General features: G+C 48.6%; 1 protein-coding gene across 1 annotated transcript; it reads left to right on the top strand.

The window, feature by feature from the left end:
• Positions 1–81: 81 nt before the first annotated feature.
• PLA2G5 (phospholipase A2 group V) lies at positions 82–21,887 on the top strand. The gene is made up of 5 exons (XM_002811391.4): positions 82–353; positions 14,755–14,804; positions 16,018–16,162; positions 19,754–19,860; positions 20,545–21,887. Exons 2-5 carry the CDS (start codon positions 14,765–14,767, stop codon positions 20,667–20,669), a joined length of 417 nt encoding a protein of 138 aa, XP_002811437.1. The 5' UTR covers positions 82–353; positions 14,755–14,764; the 3' UTR covers positions 20,670–21,887.
• The last annotated feature ends 927 nt before the right edge of the window (positions 21,888–22,814 follow it).

Genomic DNA, 22,814 nt, shown 5'->3' with positions numbered 1-22,814 from the left:
TCTGGGTGACTGCCCAGCCCCTTTGGCAGGACAGCCAGCCACAGGCCCTGATTGTGCAGGACTTCCTGCCTCTGCAAAGGCAGTCGGGGGCTGAGCAGGGTTCTACCCGGCTGGGTTCAGGCAGAAGTTTTTCCTCCCCACCTCCGGGTTTGTCCTCATCATCGGTCACTCCCATTCACAGCTTTAAGACTCTGGAGGCCAAGAATTTGACTTCCCCCAGATCCATGGTCTGTGGATACCAATGTTCTGACTGGAGACGGGGAGCCAGCGAGATCCGGGGCTCCAGGGTCTGCCCAAGGAAGTTGCTCATGGGAGCAGACCTCTAGAGCAGGATTTGAGGCCAGGTCCAAGAGGTTAGTTACTGATGGGGGCTGCATAAATTGGGGATTGTGGAGGGACGCCAGCTGGGAGGGAGAGACTGGAGAAGGGGGTATGTGGAGAGCCCAAGAGGAGGCCCAGGGAGAGGTGGGCAGGCACAGCCTCTGTTGAAGGAGTCTCTCTAAGGCTGCTAGGGTCCTTCACCTGTCATTGTCAGGCCTGAAGAGCGGGCTCTTAAGGAGGCCAGGCCACACCTCAAGGGAAGATGGAGGTTACTGGAAGGTCATACCTAAAATTACGGGCAAAACCAGGGAGAGTTATGAATAGGCTGAGTTAGGACTTGTGTTTACGTTAATCTGAGGCCTTGCTTGGATTTCTTTTTAACCCAAACCACAGGCAAATATTCCCCTTTAGGGAGAGAACTCGCCGACATCTATTTAACATCCCTTAACTGTTGAGAGCGTCCACTGTGTGCCAAACACTTCGGTACACACAGAAAGAAACCCAGAGGAGCGTAAGATGCCCTTATAGGGAGATCTTTCTCCTCCCTTCCTCCATCTCTCTCTCTCTCTCGCTTCCCTCTCTGAAGACGGTCTAGCTTTGGGCTAAGTATACGTGGCCTCGGGAGTCAAATGGATCAGGACAACTCCCAGCTTTGTCACTAACCAGCTGGGCACAGGTGCGAGCCATTTTTTTTTCTCCAAGCCTCAGTGTCCCAATCTGCAAAGTGCATATGATAGTAATATCTACCTCATAGGGTCACCCTAGGGATAAAATGAGAGAAGCCCCATAAAGAACTTAGTGTGGTATCTGGGCTCAATAAAGCATCAGCCATTTTTATTAGCCATTCAACAAACATTTTTTCCTAGGACCCAATCTGTGCCATACAGTGTGCTAGGTGCTGCCAGGGAGAGATAAATGAGACACCCTCAAGGATTCACAGTCTAGTTTGTTCATTTGTTGATTGATTTCATCAATAAATATGTATCATGCCTTACACTGAGCATTGGAGATGTCAAAGTATTAATAAAAGACAGTGTCCCTGTCTGCAAGTTGCTCACAGCCTGGTGGGAGAGACATTGCAACACAATATGATTGGTGCTGTGAAGAGAGAGAGCACATGGTACTGGGAGAGCTCAGAGCAGGGGGTTGATCCAGTTTGGGGCAGGGCGATGGATTCACAAGACATTTTGGCAAAGGTAGATCCAGCTTCCATGTTTCCCAGCTCACAGGTGCGCTCCTACCCTGGGGCCTTTGTACTTGCTCTTCCCACTGCCTGGAGCTTTCTTCCCCTAGGATGTCCCCATAGCTTGCTCCTTAACCTCCTTCATGGCTTTACTCAAGTGTCACCTCCCCAGCAAGACCTTTCTTGGCCACCCTGTTTAAAGTGGTCACTCCAGCCCAGTGCGGTGGCTCATGCCTGTAATCCCAGCACTTTGGGAGGCCAAGGTGGGTGGATCACTTGAGGCCAGAAGATCGAGACCAATCTGGCCAACGTGGTAAAACCTTGTCTCTACTAAAAATACAAAAATTAGCCAGGCATGATGGTGCACAGCTGTAATCCCATCTACTCGGGAGGCTGAGGCAGAAGAATCGCTTGAACCCGGGAGGCAGAGGTTGCAGTGAGCTGAGATCGCACCACTGCGCTCCAGCCTGGGCAACAGAGCAAGACGTCTCAATAAATAAATAAATAAAATGGCCACTCCCACCATCAACAGTCCTGGTCCCCATCCCCAAACACACACACTCAGCACTCCCACCCTGCTCCCTGCTTTGTTTTTCTCCATTGCATCGATCACCACCTGACAAGCTGTACATTTTACTTATTCACTTGTCTATTTCTGTCTTCTCCCTCCAGAATGCAAGCTCTGCCATGAGGGTAGGGTTCTCAGCTGTTTTGCTCTCTGCTGTATCCCCAGTGTCTAGAACAGTGCCTAGCACATAATAGGTGCTTGCTAAATAGTTATTGAATGATAGGTATGTTAAGTTTACAAAGATGAGTAGGAGTTGAGTAAGACAAGAAAGGGAGGGAATAACAGATGAAAAGGAACAGGGGGAGGGAGAGAGAGACAGAGAAAGAAAGAGAGAGAGATTGAAATTAGTGAGTTTAAGAAACTAAAAGCCTTCACATCCAGCTTCTTCCCAGGAATGCTTTAGGGGTGTTATAAGGCAAGGCTGGAGTAGGTGGGGGGCTAAGTTGTGCGGGACCATGTCCTGTGAGGGGAGACAGGTGCCTCTGACTTGGGTGGATGTGCTATGTGCTGTTACAGACGTTAGGAAGATTGACCCAGGAAAAAAGGAGGAAGCCATGAAGTCTGCTGGGGAGGTATCAGGGAAGGTGTCTCAAAAGAGGAGGCACCTCCTCTTAGGGCCAGGGAAAGAGTTCCAATGTTATTCTAGACGTGACGGACATTCTGAAGACCTGTTCCCACGTCCCCTGTCCTAACAGACAGATACTGGGTTAGAAACTTTTCGGTGCTTGCACTGGTGGATTTCACTTTCCATTTGGTCCTCGTAGTGCCTAACGGGACCTCTGCCCACAAAATTGCTCAAGAAAGATTTGCTGGGTTGGATTGGGATTAAGGCAGGTGGAGTGGCCTTGAATTGTAGATGATTCAGGTTCATGAGCCTAGAATATTGGGCACCATCTGTGATCTTACCAGGCAGAGTGACAGCCTTTCCTAGGGTTTCTCCCTCCTCAAAAAAAGAAGGGACATTACCATGTGGAAAAACAAGTAGGCTTTAACCAGTTAGAAAAAGAGAGTGGAGAGCATTTTAGGTGGAGGAAAAACAACAGAAACAAAGACAGAAAGGAAGGTTAGTTCATGGGAGATTTCTTAAGAGTGAACAGTTTAATGGATTACATTTTTCAAAGATAAAACATGTATTTGCTATGAAGTTGGTGTGTGGATTGCCTTCTTAGCCAAAGTTATGGTGAAAGTTGAACTTGAGCCTGTTATTAACCAATAGCTGTAACATATGTATAAGCTGCATGTGCATGCTAGGCTGACACCCAGATAGAACTAGCGGTGTGTATCTTTACAGGAAGCTGCCAATTTACAGCCTGGCTGAAACCCACATGGGGCTGCTTCTACTTCCAGATTTAATTGGTTCATCCATCCCATCATTCTTTTATTCCACAAATAATTATCAGCCACCAGATATGCATTAGGGGCCGGGTGCAGTGGCTCACACCTGTAATCCCAGCATTTTGGGAGGCAGAGGCAGGCAGATCACTTGAGGTTGGGAGTTCGAGACCAGCCTGGCCAACATGGTGAAACCCCGTCTCTGTGAAAAACACAAAAATTAGCCCAGAGTGGTAATCCCAGCTACTCAAGAGGCTGAGGCAGGAGAATCACTTAAGCCTGAGAGGCGGAGGTTGCAGTGAGCTGAGATCACACCATTGCACTCCAGCCTGGGCGACAGAAGGAGGCTCCGTCTAAAAAAAAAGAAGATATGCATTAGGCCCTCTGCTACCAACTAATAATATAAAAAAGAACAAGACGAACATGTTTCCTGCCCTCAAATGCCTATATTCTAGGGGAAGGCATAAGGCGCATGAGCCATAAACAAGCAAGTAAAAGAGAGTTAAAGATGATGGTCGGTGCCATGGAGGGGAAAAACAGGGTGACCTTGGGTAGGTAGTCAGGGGAGGCCTCCTGGAGAAGGTGGCATTTAAGATGAGACCTGGAGGATAAAGAATCAAGGACTAAGTATTCTAGGCAGGGGGAGCAGGAAATGCAAAAGCTGTTGTTGGAAAAGCTCAGAGAGTTCAAGAATAAGTCAATTCGAGAGCACAGAATGTCAGAGCCTGTGGGCATCCTGGAGCCCATGCACTTCTGTCATGCTGGTCATTGCTCTTACAACATATCTGGACATGACTCTGGCCTGCATAAAATGTTGCAGGGAGGGGACCCTACAGGGCAGGGAGCACAAAATAGTTGATAGCTCTCTCCATGTTACGGAGCAACTGAAGGGCTTATGAGTTTTCTTTGTTTTTGAACCTTGGCAAAATGTAATTTTAAAAACATTTTTTACAGGATAGAACCGAGGCTTCATAACTGACAAAGCTGACTTCATGAGCTTTGACAGATCTCGTCTGCATTTTAAGTGTTTCCAACACTTAAAGATTAAGTTCCTTTTCCTGAGAAGTCGAGCGGGGGCATAGCCCACCCACTCAGTGCCCACTTCCCATGCGACATTTCTTTTCCTAAGAAGTAGCAAATAAAAAGTGCCTTCCGGGGAGAGGAAACTCACCACTCCCAAGACAGCTCATTCAATTCCCAGGACACATGAGCTGTTAGAAAAACGTTCTTGGATCGAGCCAAAATCTGACTGCCTAGCGCGTCCGTGCCTGGTGGGTGTTGGTTCCGCAATCTGGAGCCACATAGGACAGTTCTGATTCCTCCTACTCCCCACAGCCCTTCAGAGATTTGGAGACAGACTGGGTACCCCCAGCCACCTTCCAAACCCAAGTCAGCCCCAGTTCCCTCCCTTCTGTCTCCTGTGATCCAGACACCTCCTAAGCCTGCTCACATGGGGGCCCAGGGCCAGGCACATCCCTCTGGGTGTGGCCTGCTAGAAGCCCTCGTTCTGGGCACCACACTCCTGCCATCACCACCAAAGACGACCACTGCCTCTGTGATGTGACTAGTACTGGGTTTGGGGGTCACGCATGTGATTGCTGAGCTGTGTTACCCACCCTGTCCTTGTGCCTTTCAGCTTTGGGGGTCTTTGGACAGGGCCTGTTTACTCTCTTCTTATTGAACTCAGGTTATCTTGTTCTTGATCAAGCTCAGGATAAGATCAGGACAAGATCAAGATCCAACCTCCTTAGCCTGCCCCCCAAGGGCCTTTGTGACCTACCCAGCTCCATCTCTTTGGCCAGTCCTTCCCACCATTCCTGAATTCCTACTAAACACTTGAAGAAAGTTTCTGAGCAGTCACTTGGGGGCATATCCCACCATCCTATTAAAAATAACCAATATTTATTGAGACCTTACTATGTGCCTAAACACCTATTGTGTATCAACTCAGAACATAGAGATGAGACAGGTACAATTATTTACCCAATTATTCATGATGGTGAACTAAGGCACAGAGCAGTTAAGAAACTTGCCAGAGGTCACACAGCTAATAAGTGGTGGTTCCAGGGCATGGGCACCATGCATCTAGCCTCAGTCCATGGTGTGCAGTTTGTATTGGCTTATGAGGGCTGACCAGAGATTCCTCCAGGCAGAGAGCAATTGTGAGACAGATCGGACTTAAGACTGTAAGGAGTGGTTAAGGACTAGGGCAGAGCAAAACACATACCACATCTATGGGGGCAGCTACTTCTTGGCAATGGCCAATTGTTGCCTGTAGGAGTCCAGACCCAGGATTCCTAGATCTTTTAAAAAGAAACTGGAAATGGAAATGTGGAAATGTGGATTTCCTTCTCTTTTTTTTTTTTTTTTTTTTGAGACAAAGTCTCACTTTGTCCCCCAGGATGGTGTGCAGTGGCGCAACCTCGGCTCACTGCAACCCCTGCCTCCCGGGTTCAAGCAATTCTCCTGCCTCAGCCTCCCAAGTAGCTAGGATTACAGGCACTCGCCACCACACCCGGCTGATTTTTGTACTTTTTAGTAGAGACGGGGTTTCACCACATTGGCCAGGCTGGTCTCGAACTCCTGATCTCAATTCAGGCCTGCCTCGGGCTCCCAAAGTGCCGGGATCACAGGCGTAAGACACTGTGCCTGGCCTGGAAATGTGGATTTCTGTCTAAGATCTCTTAGCATTTATACGTTGGCAGCTAATTCCATTTTGTTTTTTTCAAAAGCACCATGTAGATCAAGCAAAGCATTTCCTAGGGCCGTATGGAGCCCTGGGCTGAAAGTTTATAACCAAAAATCCAGTTCCACTCATCAGCAATTATTGGAACACTGAACCAACTTAACCAACTGTAACTCAGCTCTCACTTTTCCACCTTGTTTATAAGGAAACCACGTGACACTCTGGTTAGATGTCTTGTGAAAATCCCAATCATTATGTCCTTACTGGGTCTCAACCCTTTTTTTGTAAAGAATACGGATTTGACAGGCAGATGGGTCAGGTGTACGATTCTGGGTCCTCCTTTTACTAGTGGTGTGACCTTGGACGAGGTACCTAACATCTGCCCCTCTGTTTCCTTGCTTACACATTGGGATCATAATGCCCCATGAGATTTTGTGAAGATTAAGGAATACTGTGAATGCTGAACTTGCCTTGCACTTGTGGCATGGCAAATGTTCATTAAAGACCGAGTTCTTCCCTCATTCCTTTCTGAGCCATCAGCCTTGTAATCCCCTCCAACAGGAAATGCCAGAGCGGACAGCATATCAGATGAGTTCTATAACATTCCAGAGACAGGTAAGCTCCCTGTGGAAAGAAGGATCATGGAAGACTTCCTGGAGGAGGAGGACTTGATGTAGATTTTCTGCCAATGAGCCCTGGGTAATCCTGTTCCATGTGCCAGCAAACCATTTGACAAGGCCAGGGATATCTCTGCAGCTTAGGTTCTCAAGGTGAGGGAGTGTCCAGGTTTCCATGGCTACCCTTGGCAGGGCTTTAGCCCTGGGGCGAGCCTGCCTGTGATAGACCCAGCAAATGACAAAGAACAAGTGTGTTTATGTGATGTTTATTTTGTTCTACAAATACTTCTTGAGGATCTATAATGGATCAGACATCGTTCTAGGTGCTGGGATCAGAGAAGAATTTTGCCCTCAAGAGGCCTCCATTCAATTGGACATGGAAGTGGCTGGGGCGTATTTAATCACTGAAGTGTGAATGGTTGGATCAATTACCAAGAAAGGGGAACCGGGAAGGACTCGGTTTTGAGGGGACAGTGAGTTTAGTTCTGAGGTTCCCAAGGGTTATTGGGATAGAATATCAGACTCACTCTATCTATCTATCTATCTATCTATCTATCTATCTATCTATCTATCTATCCATCCATCCATCTCTGTGTAACCATATTTGACGTGTGGACTGGCCAGTGGGGTGAGAATGGAGCTGGAGCCAAAGGAGTCGTGCATTCACTCAGCAAACTCTTACTGAGCACCTACTATGTGCCAAGTGTTGGGTTACAGAGGCGAAGCAGACACAGAGCCTACCCTCATGGAGTTCTCAGTTTACTGGAAAGACATAATCACAATAATATTTATGGTAGTTATGACTTATTGAGCACCTACAGGGTGCCAGGCACTGTCCTGGGCCCCTCTGCCTGACTTATCTCATTGAATTATCAGTGTTACTAAGCGAGGCTGGTTCTATGATTATCCTATTTTATACAGATAAAACTGAGACCCAAAGAGGAGAAAAAGCTGGTTCAGGTGACACAGGTGGTCACAGCTGAGACACAGATTTGAATACATGTCTCTCCTACGTTGGATCTTGGATCTGACATTGTGCTTTCTCCTGGTTCCTGTATTCAGTCATTCCTTCATTAAGCATTGTTTGTTGAGTCAAAGCTAGGGCCAAACTGCTCTGTCCGGGACACCCCCAGATGCCTGCATAGAAATACGAGCTAAATCCCTGAACTCGGAAGAGCTCATCCAGAGAGTGGCTGAGACAGAGAAGGGCAACTCCAGAGGGCAGGTCCCACAAACACACCTGCATTTGGGGAGCCAATAGAGATGGGACGGGGGGATTAGCCACAGGAGGGCAGCCAGCACAGTGCAGCCTTGTGAAGCCTGGAGGGAGAGAGAGTTTTGAGAAGGAGGAGGTGGACTTCAAGATGAGTGCCCTGAGGGACTGAGGAGGTGACCCCCAAGCTTGGGCTATGCCAGGCTTTGGGGGTCCCTGAGGGCAAGCTCAAGGATGCAGCAGATGCCAGGCGGTGAAGGGTTCAGAGTGGGGGATGACGAAGGGCAGGCTTCTCTGTTCAGAAATTTAGCTTTTAGAGAAAAAAAGAAGTAGAATTGTCACTAGAGACAAGGGATTATTTTTTTCCTTTTTGTGGCTTGGTTTTGTTTGGTTGAGAATGGCGGGGCAGGTGTGTGTTCGTAGGTGGAGGAGGAAACTGGTTGAGAAGGAGAAATGAAAATACAGGACGGGGAGAGGACTCTTCCCCACGGCTCTGATCACCGCCAGACACCATCTATGTTTACTTCTGTCTTCACAATCTGTTTCCCACCAGCCACGAGGGCAGCTCTACGAAGGCACAAGTTCTGTCTCATTCACCGTGGGATCCCAGTGCCTGGCACGTAGTAGACACTTCATAAATATTTTTGATATTGAGTTGAATTCACAGGGTTCTTCGAGAGCCCAGTGGTTAGTCCTAGGAAGAGAAGGGTTCATGGGGGCCTTAAGGAGGGGCTTCTCTCTGATGCTACTGTGACAAGAGAGAGGGAGAGAAAAAGAAGTCAACAGCAAGGCGAGGCAGGAGCCAAAAATCCAAGTCTTTGGCGGGGTACAGTGGCTCATGCCTGTCATCCCAGGACTTTGGGAGGCACGGATGAGAGGATCACTTGACCCCAGGAATTCGAGACTAGCCTGGGCAACATGGTGGGACCCCAACTCTACAAAAAATGCAGAAAGAAATTAGCCAGGCATGGTGGTGCCCACTGTAGTCTCAGCTACTCGAGAGGCAGAGGCAGGAGAGAAGATGGCTTGAGCCCAGGAGGCTGCAGTGAGCTGTGATTGTGCCTCTGCACTCCAGCCTGGGGCACAGAGACAGATGCTGTCTCAAAAAAAAAAAAAAAAAAAAAAAAAACAATCCAAGTCTTCTCAAAAAAGTGTGTGGGGGGTGGTGGCGTGAGGGGTGGAATTAACAGAAGTAGAAAATGGAGAATACTAGTAGCTACCTATGTCCTGTGAGAACACTCTAGAAGGTGAGCTGTCATTGATTTATTAGCATTACTCTGCATTTGCTATGGCTCTAAGTTATACATTTATAAATTCATTTAATCCTAACAACAGCTCTCTGAGGCAAATGAGCTTCAGTCAGCCCTGAGGTGATGTGGCTAGCGGTGAGGAAGCCAGGATTTGAACCCAGGACTTGGAGCTGATATAGAGCCTGTGATGTTACCCACTGGGCCACACACTTCCCCAACTGACATTAGTTTATATGCCTTATTTTTATTTTTATGTATTCATTTATTCATTAATAGAGACAGGGGCTTGCTGTGTTGCTCAGGCTAGACTGCAGTGGTGCAATCATAGTTCACTGTAACCTTGACCTCCTGGGCTCGGGCCATCCTCCCACCTGAGCCTCCCAGGGTGAGCCATTGTGCCTGACCCACATGTGCCTTGTTTTATATAGTACATTCCTCACCAGGAGCCTCTGGGTTTGGAGGGGCTCATAATTCTCATGTTTCACATTAAGAACAGAGAAATGTAGTGACTTGTCCAGGGTCACACAGATACTAAGTGGCTGAGCTGGGACTCCAGCTTGCATCTCTCTAACCGCAAGCCTGGCGCTTTCCCCTTCCCTGAGGGAAGAACTGTAGGAAGTTAGCACAGAGTCAGCTGCCAAAAAAGGGCTACCACCTGGACGTGGTGGGCAATGTTCTGTGGTGTTTCTGCAGGCATCTCCCGAGTCACCCCAGCTCAGGAACGGGGCAGAAAAAGTTGAGAGTTGGCAAGTTAGGAACAAGAGGAAGAGGACAGGGACAAAGCTTCAAGTCCAGGAGCGGGGCCGCCTGTCTTCCCTGGCTGTTCCTGGGTTGAGGCTGAGCGAGACAGGATAAAATCTGAGCAGGAGCCCACGGCTGGGGGACTTGGCAAAGACCCAGTGTGGTGGGTGGGAGGGAGGCTGTGCCCTGGAGGGGGATTCCAGGGTTCCTGTTCTTGGTGGGGAAGAGCCCTGGATTGTGGGTGGCCCAAGCCCGACTCTGATCACTGTCTCTCCTGATAGCCACCTGGCCACTGTGACCTGCTTCAGAAAAGAGCTGCTTCTGTGGCAGTAATCCCAGCACTTTGGGAGTGTGAGGTGGGTGGATCACTTGAGGTCAGGAGTTCGAGACCAGCCTGACCAACATGGTAAAACCCCGTCTCTACTAAAAATACAAAAATTAGCCAGGCGTAGTGGCGTGTGCCTGTAATCCTAGATACTTAGGAGTTTGAGGCAGGACAATTGTTTGAACCAGGGAGGCAGAGGCTGCAGTGATCTGAGATAGGGCTACTGCCCTCCAGTCTGGGCAAAAGAGCCAGACTTCATCTCAAAAAAACAACCAAAATAAAAAACTGCTTCTGAATACACAGTGGAAAAAAATCCCCAGGGGTCATGCCAGGGTGAGGGGAAGTAGGACTTCCTATGTGAGTTACCAGAAATCTTGGAGCTGGCCCACACAGGAGTGTGGGAGGTGACAGAGAGGTCTTTAAAACCAGGCGGGCCCAGCCCCGGCCTCTTCTGTGGGCCTGAGGACGGAGAAAAGGTCTCACTGGTGAGGAATCTCATCTTTGGGGCTGCTTTGCCTCAGGGAGGTGTGGAGAGCAGGGCCGAGAGAGGGGCTATGAGAGGAGACACCTGGCCCCCTTGATCAGGGGAGCAGGGCTCGGAGAGGAGTGAACCCCCATCACCTCTCTCACAGACAGCAGGAGGGCTCAGCGGCACCTTCTGTGCAGTGAGGCTCCGCACTGTGCATTCTTTCCAACCAGGAGACGTGAACTGGGAGGTCCTGGAGCTGCTGCATGTGGACTTGGGGGACCCGTCCCTTGGCGACCTGGCCACGTCCTGGCCTCCACATCTTCCTTTGGGCTGTCTGTCTCTATTCTCTCTCCTCTCATTACTGCAACCGCTGCCCTCCTCCAAAATTCTCTCGCGGCTATGCGCTTCCTCTCTGTGGTCGTTTGATTAAAATAGCTGAGCCCACGTCCTCCTCCTGGGGCCTGCTTAGGGCTCTACTGAGTGGAGTGGCTCTCCACTCTTTGGGGCAGCCACTCCATGCCTCTGCCACCTCCACCATGAAACTGCTTTTTTACTCTTTCCAGGGTGTTCTCAAATGCACCTGGGAGGTTGGTTTTCTCCAGATGTGGGGAGGCCAACAGATCAAGAAATGATTGCCATTTAAAAGATAGCTTGTTATTTAGAGCTCCCAGAAGAAGGCGTGCTTCCCACCCAGGGCCATGCAGGAAGTGCCAGGTCGGCAGGTCAGGAGGAGCCACGGGAAGCATCGCCCAGGGCCTTTGCTGTGATCTCTGGGAAAGGCTGGTAGGGCAGGGGACACAGTTTAGGACCGGCCAGTTTGAATCATGTCAGTGGAACTCCAGGCTTCCCTAGTAATCCAGTGTCTGGCCCTGGGGTGATTTAGGGCAGGAGAAACCTTGGCTTGCAGTGTGTGAGGGAAAGGTGGCCCGGGTGTGCCAAGGGACTGGTTGTGTCAGCAGTGGGACGTATCCATATAGGCCTCAGCATCCTCAGTTCTTGCATCCTCAGAAGAAATAATTCTCATGCCTGTAATCCCAGCACTTTGGGAGGCCGAGGTGGGCAGATCCTGAGGTCAGGAGATTGAGACCATCCTGGCTAACATGGTGAAACCCATCTCTATTAAAAATACAAAAAATTAGCTGGGCATGGTGGCGGGCGCCTGTAATCTCAGCTACTCGGGAGGCTGAGGCAGGAGAATCACTTGAACCTGGGAGGCGGAGGTTGCAGTGAGCTGAGATGGTGCCACTGCACTCCAGCCTGGAGACAGAGTGAGACAAAAAAAAGAATTCAACTGAGGGGCATAAGGCAGAAGGAGAGACTGAGGCAAGTTTCACAGCAGAAGTGAAAGCTTATTAAAAAGCTTTAGAACAGGGATGAAAAGAAGTAAAGTACACTTGGATGAGGAGCCAACCAGGCGACTTGAGAGATTCAGGAGTTCTGTTTGACCTTTGACTTGGGGTTTTACACATTGGCATACTTCCGGGTTCTTGTTTTCCTTATCCCCTGATTCTTCCCTTGGGTTGGTGGGGTGGGCTGTCCGCACGCTCAGTGACCTGCCAGCACTTGGGAGGGAGCATGCACAGTGTGTTTACCGGAGTTGTACACATGCTCCCTTGAGGCGTTCTTCCCTTACCAGCCGAACGTCCCTAGCAGGTCATATACCAGTTAAACGCCGCCATTTTGCCTCTTCATGCGCATGTGTGAGCCCACTGACCCAACTCCTGAGATCTTACTGGAAGCTGCTGATCACCCGCTTCAGGTGTTCCTGTTTATTGGGAGACTGCCTTTCCCTGGTGCTGGCTGTGACCAGTTATTATTTTAGAGAGATGGTTAACAATTGCCTGCCCATCACCTGATGGTTGTCTGACATTCCTGCCCCGCTCCTGTCTGACCAGCTACCTACTGTCACAGTCGGTCTGCATATGAAAGGCATGCTCACAGAGGAGCCATTTGAGGTGTCTAGGAATTAACTAGCCCTGGAAGGAGCAGGCTGTCTCTGGCCTCCAACATGTCAAAGCATCCTAAAATATAGAAAAGCAAAAGCATGTTTAGTGCCCAGGGATGCTCAGAGGCAGTGGAGTAGAGTCAGTCAAAGAAATAGATTCACAGTCCTGGGCTAAACCCTTGGGGAACTCACTTCACCTGCCTGAGCCTCAATTTCCTTATCTGTAAAATCAACAACTGTTATTCATTGAACAAGTGACTGTTTAAAAGGACAGACACCGGGCCTGCCAAGGTCATTGATGGGTTTAGAGAGATAGTGGATAGTGCTTGGCACACCAGAGGTGCTCAGTGAGTGGCAGTTGGTGTCCTTGTGCTGCAGCTCCAGGGAGCAGCAGAGAAAGATTGGTGTGGAATGGTGGGGTCTAGGGCCATTTCTTTGGCTGTTTGGAGCCCTTGGAGCAGAGGCTATGGGTGGACAGGAATGTTCTTGGGATTCAGAGTTGCTGCTGGACAAGGGTTGTCCCAGAGGCCAGCTGTGGACAGAACCCTCAGGAATGTTTTTGGAACTCAGAGTTGCTACTGGACAAGGGCTGGCCTGCCAGCCCAGTAGCCAGGAGCCCCGGGGAGTCTGAAGCATGTTTGGAGGCCAGGTCTTGGGAGGTGCCAGGGGTTCAGGTAGAGCTCTGGCACAAGCGACTGTTCAACTCAGGGACTTGAGACAACAGAGCACTGAAGGGGAGAGCCCCGGGCCTGCCCAGCTGTGGACAAACAAGGACTTTGGATCCTGGGAGGAAGGGAATCAGGCAGCTGCCGGCAAGGAACCTCTGAGAAGCCAAATTAGAATCAGGTGCTGGCCTGAGACACATGGAATTTCCTGGACTCTAGGCTGGCAATGGCTGTTTTTACCAAAGACAGATTCTAAGAAGTGAAGCCAAGGGCTCTGGCCTGAGAGGTAGAGCATGAGAAGGAACAAACACAGACCCCTCAAAGGATTCATGCCTCTGGGAAGGGAGACTGTGTGGTGCAGTGAGGGGCACAGAAGGACGGGGCTCGAATCTAGCCTCCACTGCTTAATGGTTGTGTGACCTCTGGCAAGGTCCCTGAGCTTTCTGAGCCTCAACTTTCCCAGTGGCAAAATGAGGACAGTAATACCTACCCTGCAGCACTCTTGTGAGCCCCCAGGGTTGACTTATTCTTTAGATAGACACAGTGCCTGGGTCCCAGGAGAGTGTCTTAATTTTATAAATTCTTTTAAAATCAAGAGGAAGGAAATGAACATAATAATGAATATATAATAATAAATCCAGCTTGGATTATATTTTTCTTTATAGCATCATAGTTGTCAAAAATAATTGTGTGAATATAGATATAAATACAAAGATATATCAGAAAGATGCCTACAAAGGCAAAAGTGCTTGGGGCCCATAAGAGCCATAACCAGGCCCTGAAAGCCACTGGCACATTGTGGGTGCCCAGGCTTCACTGCTGAGCACCTCCTCTGGGCCAGGCACTATTCTCAGTGGTAGAATAGAGGGGTGCATCCACCCAGCCTCTGCCTGCAAAGAACCATCAGGGTAGACGTCCTTGAAAACAGGCAACTACAGCACTGTGAGCTAAAAGGAGTATGAGACGTAGAATCACCAGCTTTCCTTCTGCCCTCCTGCTGTGGGCGTCAAGTGCTCTCTGTCCAGGAATTTTTTTCTTCCGTCTTACATCTTTCATCAAAGGCCATGTCTAGGTTATGTCAAGTCCTACTTCTCCACGTATGCCACCAAATCTCCATTTAAGAATCCTGCCCATTCTCTGGTCCCTTTTAGCCATTTTGCCAATGGGGTGAGTATGTCTGGGGTGTTTGTGGCTAAAAGTGCACTGGTGGTAGAGACAGTGTCCCTGCAAATGCTTCCATTATTGCCCCTCTGCCTCCAGGGCCCTCAGTGGACCTACAGTTTTTTGCCTCATCTTTTCTGGCTGGACTCACCTTGTTTATTGCCCACCATGATGGGGAGTGGAATAGGTGGGGCCTGGTGGAGAGCCAGGGTGGGATCTGAATGGGCCCTGGGGGCATTGCCTGATAGACCTGTCGTGGGATGTGTTTTTTTTTCCAGAACCCCAGAGATGAAAGGCCTCCTCCCACTGGCTTGGTTCCTGGCTTGTAGTAAGTGCCGGCTCCATGACCTCCGAATGAACTTTTACCCCATGGGAGTAATGGGGTGGTGAAAAGGACACCAGCCATTGAGGTCGTAGAGACTTGGGTTTGAATCTTGGCTCTGCACTGACTGCATAGATGTTCAGCAAGAGCCTTCATGCCTCCGAGCCTCTGCTTCCTCATCTGGCATGGGCTAATGCAGTCCATGCGTAAGGCTGTGGCAGGGTCCTAGGAGATATTGTACCTCAGCTGTGTAAAGGTTGTGGACATAGAGGTTATGTGGCTGGCAAATGTAGGAGGCAGATTTTTTCCTTGTATGCAAATAAAATAAGATTTACAAAATCCCCCAATCAATCAAAATAAAAATCAAAACTCTTATCTAAATATCCCAGCCTATGATTCCTGGGTCATTCTCAGCTCAGGCTTGTCCAGCTGGGAAGTGACTGTATAGATGGCTTTAGTCCCATCCTGCGGCCCCGTGACCATATATACAACCCCCTGACAGGCTGTCCTGCTCTTTGATGTCTTGCTAGATCCCTGGAGACTCCAGGAGGAGCTGGAGGCCTGGTGCAAGGAGAGAGCCTTGGGCTCACTGTGAAACCCTGGACAGGGCACCTTTTCCCTCCACGCCTCAGTTTCCCATTTGTAAGATGAGGGAACTGGCTTCAGCGATTTCTAAGAGTCCCATCCTGCTTTTAGATTCTCTGCCTTATGTTCTAAAGGGTGTGAGAGGAGGCAGTGGTGGGGAAGAGGGATGTATTGCCAAGAGAGACAGGAAGCTCCTATCTGCCTGCTTCATGCAAATACATTATGAATTACACCCTATATGTCATGGTCACTTACTATGTGTCTGCCACCGTGCTCAAAATTTACATAGTTGATCTTATTTTAACCCTCATGACAACTCCAAGATGTAGCTGCTAATTTTGGGTCCCCGTTTTCCCGGGGATGAAACTGAGGCTCTGACTCCATTCAATACCATACTTTGAATTAGTGGCAGAGCCAGGATTTGAACCCAGGTCCGCTCATTTTTCAATTCCAAACTCTTAACCAGTTCTCCATACTGCTTGCACCTCCCTTCCCACTAATGGAGAGAATAAAAAAGAGACATGCAGGTCCCTCCAAGCCCTGGGCGGGAGAAAGGGTAGGAGATGTTGGGCAGTGGGCCTAAAGCAGGGCTGGGCTGCCTGGGTGTCACCTGGGGACATGGGCTATCTTCCAGGTGTGCCTGCTGTGCAAGGAGGCTTGCTGGACCTAAAATCAATGATCGAGAAGGTGACAGGGAAGAATGCCCTGACAAACTATGGCTTCTACGGCTGTTATTGCGGCTGGGGCGGCCGAGGAACCCCCAAGGATGGCACCGATTGGTGAGCTGATCGCTATAACTGCCCTTTGGGCTCCAGACTCTGCACCCATGTTTTCTTATTCAATTCCATATCAGTTCTGGAAGATGAGTATTAAAGTACCATTTTACAAATAAGAAAACTAAGCCTCAAAGAAGTTAGCTGGCAATCCCAAGATCTCAGTGGCCTAAGGTGTCAGTTGGTCGACTTGTGGCATAACAGGTGGTCCTCAATTAGCAGCTTATACAGCACTAGTCATTTACTTTGCTTATGAATCTGCCATTTGGATAGGGCTTGTGGGGGTGGCTTGTCTCAGCTTCAGCTTGGACAACTGAGGCTGGACAATCCACCTTCCAGATGGCTCACTCCTATGGCTGGCAAGTGGTCAGCATCTCCTGGCATAGGAGCGGGTCAGAGGCCTCAATTCCTGTCACTTAGGCCTCTCCAAGGATGTCCAGGATTCCTCCCAGCATGGTGACTCTTGGGTTGCAAAAGTGAGTGACCCCAAACTGCAAGACCAAAGGGTATGGTGTTTTATGGTCAGCCTCAGAAATCCCATTGTGTCACTTACACTGTACTCTTGGTCAAGGCAGTCACAAAGACTTTAAGAGGGAGGGCATCTAGATTCCACCTCTTGATCGGGAAGTGCTGAAGTTCTAGCAGAACGTGTGAAATGGGAGATTTTGCTCCTTGGAAAGCATACCCAACTGGGTTAACAATTCTGATACTGCTAGACATATATAAAGGAAAGGGATGATTAAGCAAATGAAGGACAGATGGTTGGGGCCAAGTTTCTCACTGTTGGAGTGGGATAAGCCAGGGCAGGAAGCCAGAATGATCCATGTGCAAAAGGACTAGAGTTGGAGACATCAGTATGGACTCCTGTTTAGCTTATTGTAGATGCAGATGTTTACATGTGGAAGTATGCATAGGTAGCAGTATGCATAGATATCATGGATATACTAGTATCATACTAATATAAGATGTAAGTAATAGGAGAAAATGGTGTTTCCTCTGTAAGATCTTCTCAGTTTTTCTGTAAACCAAGAATACTTTTTATGTGCAATCTGCTACACCTAACATACAGTCATCCCTCGGACTGGTTCCAGGACCCCTGTGAATACCAAAATCTGCAGATGCTCTAGTCTCTGATATAAAATGGCACAGTATTTTCATATAACCTGTGTGATTATATACTTTTTTTTTTTTTTTGAGACGGAATCTTGCTCTGTGGCCCAGGCTGGAGTGCAGTGGCGCAATCTCGGCTCACTGCAAGCTCCACCTCCCGGGTTCATGCCGTTCTCCTGCCTCAGTCTCCCAAGTAGCATATACTTTTTTTTTCTATACACATGGGCAAATAGAAACATTCTTTTGCTATCAGCAGAGAGGGTCTAAAAGAAATGACATCCCAGTAGCAACAAGCACACTTAATGCCTAGATCTAGTTTCCAATGTCATTCTTCAATAGAAGGCCCCTTCCAAGTCATATATATATATATATATAGCGCCAGGGTTCCTTGAAGAAATGGTCAATTCTAGGACCAAGACAGGAAATATACAAGATGAGCCTGAAACTTCTTTTAGTGCCAAAAAGTAAGGAAGTGCTTACATAAACACAAACAAAACGAAAGCCCACATTGATGGGGATGTGACAAGGGGCACCTGTGCTGACTGAAAGAGCCCCCAGTGGCCAACACTGGAACAATTTAGCAACAAAATAAATGGCCCCAAACTCCAGTCTTATCATGAGAAAAAAGAAAATCAGACAAATCCCAATAGTGGGGCATCTTATAAAATGTCTAACCAGTACCCCCTCAAAACAGTCAAGAACAAGGAAAGCGTGAGGAACTGCCACACCCAAGAGGAGCCTAAAGAGACAAGACCATGGGCCAGGTGCGGTGGCTCATGCCTGTAATCCCAGCACTTTGGGAGGCCGAGGCAGGTGGATCACCTGAGGTCGGGAGTTTGAGACCAGCCTGACCAATGTGGAAAAACCCCATCTCTACTAAAAATAAAAAATTATCTGGGCGTGGTGGCGCATGCCTGTAATCCCAGTTACTCAGGAGGCTGAGGCAGGAGAATCACTTGAACCTGGGAGGCAGAGGTTTTGGTGGTGAGCTAAGATCGCACCATTGCACTCCAGCCTGGGCAATGAGAGTGAAACTCTGTTTCAAAAAAAAAAAAAAAAAGACAAGACAATGACATGTAACATGGGATCCCCAGTGGGATCCTGGGACAGAAAAAGGACATTAGGTAAAAACTAGGGAACTCTGAAGAAATTATGGCTTTTTTTTTTTTTTTTTTTTTTACAATTAGTGAGATAATGATGTATTATTATTTAGTGAATAATTGTCAGTAATGTATCAATATTGGTTCATTAATTCTAACAAGGGTCTCATACTAATATAAGATATTAGTAATAGGAGGAACTGGGTGTTTCCTCTGTAAGATCTCAATTTTTCTGTAAACCAAGAAAACCTTTTATATGCAATCTGCTACACCTAACATACAGTCATCCCTTGGACTGGTTCCAGGATCCCCGTGGATACCAAAATCTGCAGATGCTGTAGTCCCTGATATAAAATGGCATAGTATTTGCATATAACCTACGTGATTGTATCCCCCCAACCTTTTTTTTTTTTTCTTTGAGACAGGGTCTCACTCTGGTTGCCCAGGCTGGAGTGCAATGGTGCGATCTCAGCTCACTGCATCCTCAACCTTCTGCACTCAGGTGATTCTCCCACCTCAGCCTCCTGAGTAGCTGGGACTACAGGCACGTGCCACCATGCCTGGCTAATTATATATAATTTTTTTAACAGACAAGGTTTCACCATGTTGCCCAGGCTGGTCTTAAACTCCTGGACTTTAGCAGTCTGCCTTGGCCTCCCAAACTGCTGAGATTATAGGCATGAGCCACCGCGCCCAGATGCGATCACATACTTTAAATCATTTCTAAATTACTTATCATAGCTGATACAACGTCAATGCTATGGAAGTTGTTGTTGTATTGTTTGGGAATAATGACAAGAAAAAAGTCTGTACATGTTTAGTATAGACACAAGAAAATAGGCCTGCTTACATTTTCCATCCATATTGGTTGATCCACAGATGTGGGACCTGTGATACGAGAAGTTTATTTCTGGCTCACATAACAGTTCAGTAGGAATCACACGTTGGCTCCTCCCATCTTGTAGTTCTGCCATCCCCTATGGCCTCAGAATCCTTTGCTGGGTCATCTCCATCCAGCCGAAGGATGGCGGCAGAGGGACAGTGGAGTAAAGTGTGGGAAGTTTGTCTGGGCAGGTCTGGAGGTGGAGTGTATTAATTCCACCTACCTCCCCTGGCCGGGACCAAATCATGTGGCCACACCTACTCGCAAGGGAGGCTGGGAAATGTAGTCTAGTCGTGAGACCAGGAGGAAAACGAGGGTCCATGACCTGCTGGCTAGAAATGAGGAGCAGGAAATTACTCAGTCACACTACCAGATCCTCTCTGCCACATCGCGTCCACCAGGGTGGCCTCTGCTAAAGTGACATGGTTGAATTTTTGCTCCTATTAGGGATGGGGTCAGGAGGGCACCTCTCCCACTCGGGATCTAAGTCTCTTGCACGGACAGGTGCTGTTGGATGCATGACCACTGCTATGGGCGGCTGGAAGAGAAGGGCTGCAACATTCGGACACAGTCCTACAAATACAGATTCGCGTGGGGCGTGGTCACCTGCGGTAAGGCTGGGGCTTCCCGTTCGGGCCATTGGAAGAGCACCTGACTTTAAGTTCAGCTGCCCTAGAGAACAGCCAGCCTGTATCTTGTTGGGGGAGGAGGAGTTGGGTGCAGAACTGGGACGAGAGGAACAGGATTATTGCAGCTGTATCAGACCCCCAGGGTAGGGCTGAATCATTTTAGACAGCATCCACCAGGTGCAAAAGTGCTTGACATGCTTCCTTTTTCTTGATTCCCCCCCAAAATACCTGTAGAGTATGTTTAGTCTCCTCCATTTTAGACATCGGGAAATGGAAGCTCGAAAGCCTGCCGGTGCACACAGCAGGATTCAAGCTCAGGGCCTCTGAGTTCAAGGCTAAATCTGGGGATGGTTCTGCTCTGTGAGAATGAGAGTTCCTCCAGAGCAGGTGCTGCCTCCACCATCAGACTGGGAGTCCCCCAGAGGAAGGAAGGTGCTTCCTCTATCAGACTGGGAACTCCCTGAGGGCAGGAGCTGTCTCCTGGACTGAAACCTCACCCTGAGCAGCAGCTGTGCCCCTTCCATCAGATTCTCTATTCCCCCGATTTAGGAGCCATGCCTCTTCCATCAGGCTGAAAGCTCCTCGGAGCAGGAAGTCCATGGGGTCTCTGCTGAGACTGGAGCATGCTCTTCCCACCCTCATTCTGCTCTTGGTGTCCTGTTGCAGAGCCCGGGCCCTTCTGCCATGTGCAGCTCTGTGCCTGTGACCGGAAGCTCGTCTACTGCCTCAAGAGAAACCTACGGAGCTATAACCCACAGTACCAATACTTTCCCAACATCCTCTGCTCCTAGGCCTCCCCAGCGAGCTCCTCCCAGACCAAGACTTTTGTTCTGTTTTTCTACAACACAGAGTACTGACTCTTCCTGGTTCCTGAGAGAGGCTCCTAAGTCACAGACCTCAGTCTTTCTCGAAGCTTGGAGGACTCCAGGGCCACACTGTACCCTCCAGCGAGTCCCAGGAGAGTGACTCTGGTCATAGGACTTGGTAGGGTCCCAGGGTCCCTAGGCCTCCACTTCTGAGGGCAGCCCCTCTGGTGCCAAGAGCTCTCCTCCAACTCAGGGTTGGCTGTGTCTCTTTTCTTCTCTGAAGACAGCGTCCTGGCTCCAGTTGGAACACTTTCCTGAGATGCACTTACTTCTCAGCTTCTGTGATCAGATTATCATCACCATCACCCTCCAGAGAATTTTTACGCAAGAAGAGCCAAATTGACTCTCTAAATCTGGTGTATGGGTATTAAATAAAATTCATTCTCAAGGCTAATAAAAACCACATTGGCATTTTCCTCTGCTGTGGGGGATCGCTGGTGCCTCTTTCTCTGCCGCTGGGGCAATAAACCCAAAGATGTCTACATTATCTCAGAGACAGAAAGGAAGATTAGTAAATGCAGGGTTTTCTGGGATGAGCTTCAGGCTTTCTCTTGGGCTCATTTTCTTAAACCTTGGGGTCCTCTCCAGTATTGGGTCTCATTCTTCCTCGATGGGGTCGGGGAAAGATAACTGGTGATTATGCCAGCTTCAGCTTCCAGGCCAGAGAGGGTGGCACTCAAATCCCAGTGCTGGCTTCTTCAGCTGTGTGGTCTTGGACCCATTACTGAACCTCTTTGACTTTCAGTCTCTTTGAGAAAGAAACTGTCTTGTTTCTTGCAATGTAAAATGAGACTTCTAAAGCCCACCTTGATGCTGATATGGAGAATGCTGAGGTTCTAGGATTTCACACAGCAGGAATTTTTTTTAATAGGTGTCAACTGTGGGGTTTATTTTTTACAAAGTGAGGACATTAAAAAAACCAACCCATCTATCAATTCATGAAAGAAAGGATGTTCTGATACCAAGACTGAAAGAAGAAAGGATGTATTCCAAAACAAAGGAACGTCCTTCCAAGAAAGGACCTATGCCTTCTTTATTCCGACATACCCCAAAATAACTGCATGATAAATAGGGTCTATATTTAAAAAGCTCTAGTGTTGAATGTTTTCAAAATAAAATTTAATTTTATGAGATTACCCTGAATGCACCAGTGCTTTAGAAAAGTTTGATTTAGACTCGGTGTCTATATTTGACAATGCCACACAGGGAGGGACTTAAATGCTGAATTTGCTCATGAAATATTTAAAATCAAAGCCATTTCCCAGATCCAATTTTGAATGGGTATGTGGGGGAAATTGAAGGCTTCACTCTAATCCCATTTTCCTTCAATCGTGATATTCTGGATGACAGAGAAGAGAACCCAGTCCAGACTTCTCCCTTCTCCCATGAGGGTCAGGTGGGAGGCAGGACAGTGTTTTGCTGGTAAGTTCTGCAGGAGGGGGTGTGGGCAGGCCCTTCTCATTGGCACATCCCAGCTCAGAGTCCCAGCATCAATACAGGAGCAGGATGCTATGAGGTTATGAAGGCATCACTACAGGCTGGTGTGGGATTGAGCTGGAAGGAACCATGGAGAACCTTCATTTATCTACCAAGAAATTGAGGCCCAGAAAGTTTAGGAGACTGTCCAAAAGTCACACATCACATCAATAGCAGAAGTAGGATTCAATCTCAGATCCTAGCTTTAAACCCTGAGCTCTGGCCACTATCCCACATTGCCTTCAACCCCAGCCCACAAAAGGAGCAGTTCAGGGACTCACCCACATTAGGGGTTCATCGGGGGAGCCCCTGGATTCCAGCTGAGGGCCAGCTCCATGTCTTCCCTGCTGCAACTGCCTCTTTGGATTCTGGAGGCTGTCCCCGGGTGGTCAGTCTGGGCCTCTGGGCTTCATCCTCAGTGGAGGAGATCCCATTACTGTCTTCTACCTTGGCTGCTGTGAACAGCTCTGGGGAAATTATGAGAGCAAAGGGAGCCTCGAAACTTGGGGAAAGGCGTTCTCCTCAACTGTTGCATTTGCTGATCCCTTGGCTGGCAGGAGAACCACCAGGGAGGTCATCCCATTTTAAGAAAGC

This window comes from Pongo abelii, chromosome 1, assembly GCF_028885655.2.
Source record: "Pongo abelii isolate AG06213 chromosome 1, NHGRI_mPonAbe1-v2.0_pri, whole genome shotgun sequence".
Taxonomy (NCBI): domain Eukaryota; kingdom Metazoa; phylum Chordata; class Mammalia; order Primates; family Hominidae; genus Pongo; species Pongo abelii.
Note: the sequence above shows the minus strand (reverse complement) of the source record. Positions and strands in the feature narration are given on the sequence as shown.